The 8,251-nt window shown below is 34.7% G+C and overlaps 1 protein-coding gene across 1 annotated transcript; it reads right to left on the bottom strand.

Annotated features, from left to right (window-relative positions):
- Window positions 1-840: 840 nt before the first annotated feature.
- LOC130949413 (ATP-dependent DNA helicase Q-like 1) lies at window positions 841-5,559 on the bottom strand. Its single transcript, XM_057878139.1, has 11 exons — window positions 5,431-5,559; window positions 5,189-5,328; window positions 4,955-5,068; window positions 4,536-4,796; window positions 4,254-4,417; window positions 4,046-4,142; window positions 3,897-3,940; window positions 3,079-3,193; window positions 2,637-2,990; window positions 1,776-2,000; window positions 841-1,148 (listed from the first exon to the last, which is right to left on the bottom strand). The coding sequence occupies exons 1-11, from the start codon at window positions 5,555-5,557 to the stop codon at window positions 1,038-1,040; spliced, it is 1,752 nt and encodes a 583-aa protein (XP_057734122.1). The 5' UTR covers window positions 5,558-5,559; the 3' UTR covers window positions 841-1,037.
- Window positions 5,560-8,251: the final 2,692 nt, after the last annotated feature.

Here is an 8,251-nt window from a genome sequence, read left to right as displayed (position 1 = left end):
GCTAGTATCTTCATATTTTATAAATAAAAATGGTAGTTTACTTTAAATATTTTAAATTAATTAATAAAAGAAAAAATATATTATTACATTATTAGAAAAAAATAATATTATTACATGAATTAAATATGATTTATATAAATTATACTACAATCATAAATAATTTTTTAAATTAGAGAATTAAATTATTACATAACAATTATCATAACTACTAAATCATGTTTTGACTTTCAATTTAGTATATTATTAAATGAAAAATTATCTAAAGTTTATATATATATATATATATTTAAATATGTTCTTATTAAAACTATCAAAGTAACATTCAAACATAAAGTTTGGAATTTAAAGTTAAATACCTCTTATTAAGTTTGAAATTAATGAATACTCCTAACCTAAGTTACTTTCTCTTTCTTTAAGTTTTTCTCATTTTCTTTTACACTTCAAAAGTGTATTATGAGAAAACCCCATTTGCTCTGTATTTTGTCCCTTTGGACACTTGTAATCTTGTCAATTTTATGGAATGTAATTTATCTTTTTGAAAAAAAAAATTAAATTCACAAGTCCTCTCACTTAAAAGTTAAAACACTTAATCCGGAGCTAAAAAACAAAAGATTTTAAAAAATACAAATAAAATACAGTAAGGATTGAATTGAAAAGAATATCAACATGCCAAGAAATGAAATTAAGCGAAGAGGCTGCAAAAAAATTCCAACTAAAAAGCATTTGAACTTAGAAATAATCAAATTACATCCTCAGTACATTAAGTCATTAATAAGATATACATGTAAAACACTAATAATGATTAGAGATAATCCGGAAGTAATCACCAAAAAGGAATTATCTGAAAGTAATTAATTGCAATGCAATGTCGAGAGTAGAATTCACAACTTCTAGAAATAGGAACAACTTGCTACGCAAATGCAAATCTACAATAGAGATATACAAATAGAATAAGTAGCAAAAACAAAAAGCTTCCAAGGTACACTGTTCCAGAGTATGTTAGAATATCATACTCGAAAATTGAATGTAACAACAACTCATAGTGCAGTGTTGAGACAGTTATCACATGGATTAGATCCATACTTGCAGCCTTTTCTGTCAAAAGATTCTCCGAAGTGTTTGAGTAAAGTTTGTCTCCGACATTCAACCTAAAACATTGAAAAAAATAAAGGATAAACACTTTGGCATATATAAAACACCTTTTTGCACTTGGGGTAGCTTGGTACACCGTAAACTGATGAATTCATGCTTTACGATAGGAAAGAATGATGTCATCATATAATAGCTAATCAAACTTAAGGAGACAATGCTTAATTGTTTTGTTGCAATTATATGAGAAAGGTTCAATTTATGTTTTTTTGTAAATTAAGAGGGCTCAAAACGAATTTCACTAAACCTTGGGGCAAAGCAGTGTACTTTGTTCTTATTTTTTTACTTCCATTGGGGTTAATAGTGAAAGTGGTTTCTGAAAGATCAGGCATGCACCAATTTGATACTCGAAAAATCAAACGCCTTAAATTGCTTCGTGAAAAATATAACCGAGTCAAATTGATCTTTTTGCCAGTTAGATAATGACACATGGTATAAGTCATTTTGTATCTGTCATCGTTTAAATGACAAAAGAACCAATTCGATTCATTAGGTGTCTTATATTTCAACGAAAACCAAATTAATGTACATGTGATAGGAATCATTTTGACTAATTATCCTATTTTCAAGGGTGCTATAAATTGACTAAAGAAAAAGATGCTGAAATATAGGGGAGTTTGCCTTGCCTTAAGTTCACAGTACTGTTGCATCTTTTTCGCTTGATCCATCGCTGTCTTAAAGCTCTCCTTTTTATATCCTTGACCATTTCTTATCATGCATACTACTCGGCTGAAATCCTTCTTCTGGTACAATACAATGCAAACTGCAGGAAGATTATCTCTTCCGGCCCTTCCTGATTCTTGATAATAACTTTCAACTGATTTTGACATTGTATTATGGACAACGAAGCGCTGAAAGCATATAAGAAAAAAAAGAACAATTTGAGTAACAAACTTAAAACTGAGACACCACTAAAAGAATCCAACTTTCTGGTGCAGTAAGTTGCTCAACAGATTGCAATTCATACAACATTTTTAAAGTCACATGTGCTTACATTTGCCCCGCCAATCATCCAATGTTAAATTAGTGCACATATGGTATATTTTAGTGTATTATGCAGATTCTACCTATAATGCTGAGATTCATGTTTATATTTTCAACTTGATCTTAACCGGGATGGATAAGATTATCACTGTAATAATTGTGGAAATGGTCATTTTTATGAATGCAAGAAAAGAGAAGACTTTGTATGAAAGCAAAAGAGTCCCAGACAAAGGATTTTGGCAAATTCTAAATTAGAAAAATGCTATGCTCTCTACATGGAGGCTGGTTCTGCTATCTCATTATATAGAGATCCTTCCTTAAATAGTAGTATGTAGCAAATTAATCATTGACCTTCATTTTTATTTCACAGATATAAACAACTAAATATCAACTATCAACCTGAAAACAATATTTTCAATAGTGCTTCTCTGTTAGATTTCTAAGAAAATTGCTTAGAATGTACAGCAATATCATAATAATTTGAAAAAAGCTTATCAACTTACAACATCAGATTTGTCTATCCCCATTCCAAAAGCAATAGTTGCACAGACAACATGAACCTCTCCATCATGCCATTTCCTTTGAACAGCAACTCTTTGGCGGGCAGCCATGCCAGCATGGTAATACGCCGTTTTAGTCTGACATGTCTCATTCAAAAATTTGGAGACCTCGACACATTCACTTTTCGAGAGGCAGTAAACAATTCCACACTGATTCCTGAAACGATCCACTAGCAGCTGTCCCAGCTGCTTCAGCGGTTCCTTAGTCTTTGCAATCACTTCATACTTTAAGTTTGGTCTGTCAAAACTTCTTTCAAGAACAAGTGCATGGGGGATTCTTAAAGCATTCAAAATGTCCTGAAACAAGATACAATTAAAAGGGGAGGAAGTTGTTACTAAAGGCTTGATTGCATTGTCCATTGTAGCAATCTGGTATTATGATTACCTCACGAACTGAGTGGGTTGCAGTTGCTGTCAATGCCATGACAGGTACACGAGGAAAGTTTTGCTTAAGTGATCCTAATCCGCGATAGTCAGGCCGGAAATCATGTCCCCATTGGCTGGACATCGTAGTTTGGATTAAAGAGTAGTTAATAATAGATATAGTAGAAATTGATAATAACTAGTAGAAAACTGCAGTGAAACACTACAATGCAAGAGTCGCGCAGCTTCAACAACCTTTATCCCAACACCATTGAAGCAGGCCTTAACTAGTCGGGCAATTTAGCTACTGGGTATAACATTTTAGCAGCATGTTTCACCAAGCTGATTTACAGTTATGGAAGTGGAAATAAGGGGAACAGTCTAGAAAATAAGAATACTTCAGCCATTAGATACCAATTGCTAACCCACTCACGTATTATTTATTTATTATCAATTTAGGTTGAAGAGTTGTGAACTTAAGGAAGGATCATTTTAAGACCCTTAAACCAGATAACAAAAGTTCCTGCTTCAAATTTGTGTCCTCACCATATCCAAGTGTTACCATAATCAATTTGTCCATATTCAACTTTATTTATGGCCGCCATGAGAGCTTAACTTAAAATGACATTTTATGAACGCTGCACTCCAATGGTAGTTAAAATTTTGGTGCTTGTTCATACTGGATGATCATTCAGTCTATATATGAGAAACATAATGGTAAGTACTGCTTCAAGAGCGAATGATCAACGGCAAGGTTGCATCTCTCAAATTTTATACTATTGCAGTTATTGATAAACAAAGTAAAATCACCAAAATTGCAGACAAAAAGCAAAAGAATACCTAACACAGTGTGCTTCATCAACAACAAAACCTGCAAGTTGTCCCTGTAATGTAAGGGAGCACCAGCAAAATTTCCGCATCAGATATTTACAAGCTAGAGCTCTGCAACAATGGTTTCAGAAAATGTAATCAAATCATGAAAACTTAACCTTTCGATGCAAGCATTTAAGAATCTCAATAAATGGTTGGTTGCCAGCAATTCTCTCAGGTGTCACATACAATAGCTTGCAAGATGGTTTGTCTTTCCTACATACAAGAATACTAATGTTAGGCTACATAAACACTAAAGCAATCATTAATGATTAATCTAATGGCATTTCTTTTAATATGATACGCATGAACTGTGTTCTGTCTTGCCTTAGCTCTTGGAGGACAGCTGCTGCTTGGGAAGCAGTTTGTTGAGAATTTAAGAAAGTAGCAGGTATACCAAACTTAAGGTTTAGTGTGATTATCTGATCCTGAATGAGTGAAAGTAAGGGAGATATAACTACTGTAACACCTGGTTGAAGGGTTGCTGGAAGCTGTAAGCATAAAATAAAACATTTATTTTTAAAATTGAAAAGAATATCGAGATCACAGACATTTAGTCTTTTTGGAGATTATGCAGGAAAGAATAAGGTTACAGGAGAAAGAAATGACCTGATAGCATAGAGATTTACCACCTCCAGTAGGCATAAGGATAAAAGAATCTTGCTTTGCCAAAGTTACTTTGCATGCTTGATGCTGCAATGGTCGAAATGCCCTATTACCAAAGATAACGACATTTGCCAATTCAATATCATCTAGAGCCTGCAATTCGTCATAGCTAAGAGTATTATTTTCTTCCTTTAATGCTGAGTAGAATTTTGTTTTGCTGGATGTGGATGAAATTGAGCCTTGAGTGATGCCACTTCTGCAATCCTATAAGATTTTAACTATTTAATCTTCCATCAATAGAGTCATATAAGACCCATCGCAGAGTCTAGCTTGCACCAAAAAATTTAAGAAGAAAGTATAACAGCCCATGGGCCTTTGTTCCACTTCTCATCAACTACTTGAGCATAGTTCATAGTTCATACCATTGATTTCGCAGAAGCAGGAGTGACACAATTCCCTCTTCCCATCAGAAAACTGAAATCCACATCCTTATCTTCATCCTCCTCGCTCGAAACCAACTCCACCACTTTCCCCTTCTGCTTCCGCCGCCAAGGCGAATCATCAGTCGCATCAACGCAGAAAACCTCACCATCATCACCACCACCACCACCACCACCACCACCACCACCAACACCAACACCAGTCTTGTGAAGCACCTGAGTCAATGCACCACAAGCCTCCGATTCCAGTCCCTGCAAATCATCCCATTCTTCTGCATCTTCCATCGACTCCGCCAACGCCGCAATAAAATCGTCGCCGCAGTGCTCCACCGTGATGAAATCCCGACCATCCTCCCCTTAAAAATAATAATAATAATGGAAAAAAAAAACTAATTAGTATCAGTTGTTCATAGAAAAAATCATTTAAAAAAGGAAATTATGATAAAGGATGTGTGAACCGTAGAGGTCGATGAGGCGATGGAGGCATTTGGTGGCGGAGGGTTGGTCGAAGCCGAAATCGAGGGCTAAGCTAATCAAGCGAGCTTTTTCCAACTCGAGATCGTGCTCTTTCTCTTTGGTGTTCATGCGACCCATTTTCCGCTCCACTTTCCTTCGGATTTTGTGCTTCAAATTTTATGCTTAGCTCATTAGCTCTTCCCAGTTCCCGCGTTATTTTGTGCTATTCGAGCTTTTGCCTTTTCATTTTTTTTAAATATATTTTCTTTCCCTCGCTAGTTGCTTAGGCCTTAGAGGAGTCAGGAACCGTTAGATGTTGACTCGATTTAATTAACGGTGACAACTTAAAGGTGGTGTCTATTTATTAAAAAAGATTAAAATATAATATTTAATTTAAAAAATATAATAATAAATAATTTTTAAAAAATCAAAACTTATTATAAAAAGTAAGTTAGACAAAATTCAGGTACCAACTTATAAGCACCATAGAATTAGCCTTAATTATATAAGAGCCTCAAATAAATTACTAAAATAGTAAGCCTAATCGCTCAAAAGGAACAAGGGCCTTTTTTTTTTTTTCAAAGAGGTAAATGCCAAATTGGTATTTAAAAGATTTTAACGCTGACAAAATGGTACCTGATCTTTGTTGTTGATAAAATAATTTTTAAAAGATTTTAAAATTTGACAAAAAAATAACCAACCATCAATTGAGTTACCTGGAATTAAGATTTAAGAGTGACATGTCCGTTAACAATTATCATAATTACAAAATTTATCTACTTTTAATTTTTATAATTTTAAAAACACCCCAATTTCAATTTTTTAAAACCCTAATTCCCTTTTTTCTGAAACTCTCGTCTCTTCTTCTTACTCAATATCCTCCTCCAATTTTCTTCTTCTTTCCTAATAAACTCCTTTTTATTTTCGTTCATCGTCGCCTCTACCTTCCTCCTCATTCTTCCTCCGACCAACTTCCAACGCTGGCTAACTACAACGGCGCCGCCCTCCTCCTTCCTCTTTTTCTCTCTTTTCTAACCAAAGATGCTTATCTGAGACTCAACCCTTTTTTCACAAGACTCAACCCCTTTCTCATTTCTCTTTTTTTTTTTCTTGACCCAGTGATTGGGATGCTACTATGGCTGTTGAGCTCATGATGGGTGGTTATAGAAACTGTAAACCCCGAGTAGTTAGTGAATAATTAGTTAATAAATTAATTAATAATTAAATAAATTAGAAAATAGAATTTTATAGTTTAATGTGGTAGAATTAATTAAAATATAAATTTTAACACCAAATTTAATGAAATTGGCCCAACATTGAGTCGAACGAGTTGAACCAAATGAACCGAGCCCATATTGGGCCCATGGCCCATAATCTATAAAGCCAAATAGCCACCATTCTCCTTCATTCTTACCACTTTCACGCTGAACACAAGGAGAATAAAGGGGGAAGAACAAAACCCTTGTTCTTGAAATTCAAATCCTTGTAACTTTTGATTCGGAACTCCGATTGTCAAGCTGTCAGCGGTCACGCATTCGTCTCGGAGTCCTCTTCATTTCAATTCGAACAAAGTGGTAAGAAACTCTGTATATTGTACCCAATTTCTTTTCCCTTTATGAATTCGCATTTTAGTGTGAGTATTGAGTGATTTTGGTGATTTTGATGATTTAGGGATATTCTAGCGGTGAATAGATTTTGTCTAATTAATCCATGGGTAAGGTAAGGAATCATTACTTCCCTTCTAATTTGTCAAATCAATGAGATTAGGGTATTGAAGATTTGTATGTACATGGAATTATATGGCATTAGGTTGTATATATGTGAAATTGAAGTCAAATTGGCGAAGTGATATACTTGAATTGGAGTTTTTGGTGGCTGGAACCTATAACACTAGATTTGGAACCTTGGAGGCTTGAATTGAGATGTTTGAGCTTGGAAAGGAATCGGCCAAGGTATGGGTTTGGTTTTTCGTATATAATATGTACGGTGTCTTGAAAACTTAGGCTAGACAACCTAGGATAAGTTGAATCTTGTGTTTGATACACATTATGTTAGTTGATGTGTTATGTTTGATTAATGATTGTTGGTCATGAGAGAAGTTGATGATGGTAGAAAGATGATATTTAAAGTGTATGATGGTCTAGGTACTGATAAGTATGTATATTGTTATATTGAACTTGAACTGTTGGTTATATTCATGATGGTGTATATTAAAGATGTTGTGTTGAACTTGGGTTGTTGGATTGGAAATTTGATGGAGATGATAAATTAGTGTATTGAGGACTGATGTAATGTAGTTGAGTTTGGTTTTGAGTTACTATGGTGGGTTTTGGTAAGTTTTAAATGGGTTGAAATTTTTTGAAGGTTTTGGAATTGAGATTTGGGGTGTGTGTAAAAGTGATTGTGGCCCCGGGTAGTAGGTAGTGGTGATGTTCACTTGCTCCGGGTATGAGATAGAGAAAAAAGATATGAGACATGAATTCAATTATGAAGTTTTGAATGAATATATGTTTGTGATACATGGGTAGTTCCAAGGATGGTGGTTTGTCCTGCTTGCTCCAGGTTAATGTTTGAGATTTGATAACGATGATACTTGATTTAAACTATTTGAATATATGTTTGAGATACTTGGACAAAAGCAAGGATGGTGGTCCGTCCCGTTTGCTCCAGGTCAGTGATTGTGACGCTTTTAGTCAACCCACGCGTAAGCGTCAGCGACGCGTACGCATGGATGGAAAATCGGCGTTAATGGGTGATTTGACTGAGAGTTGTACTGCCTTGGTGCTGGTATTGTGCATTTAGCACAACCAGTGGTCACGCGTA

Source organism: Arachis stenosperma, chromosome 9 (genome assembly GCF_014773155.1).
Source record: "Arachis stenosperma cultivar V10309 chromosome 9, arast.V10309.gnm1.PFL2, whole genome shotgun sequence".
NCBI lineage: Eukaryota > Viridiplantae > Streptophyta > Magnoliopsida > Fabales > Fabaceae > Arachis > Arachis stenosperma.
This window is presented reverse-complemented; position numbering and strand designations above follow the sequence as displayed.

Bases quoted from the DNA above. Each gene is read 5' to 3' on its own strand.
- LOC130949413 (XM_057878139.1), bottom strand. From the start codon at position 5,557: ATGAACACCAAAGAGAAAGAGCACGATCTCGAGTTGGAAAAAGCTCGC. The intron at 5,069-5,188 runs GTGCTTCACAAG...CGGCGGAAGCAG, and splicing joins CTTGTGGTGCATTGACTCAG to AAGGGGAAAGTGGTGGAGTT. The intron at 3,941-4,045 runs GTTAAGTTTTCA...CTTACATTACAG, and splicing joins TTAAATGCTTGCATCGAAAG to GGACAACTTGCAGGTTTTGT.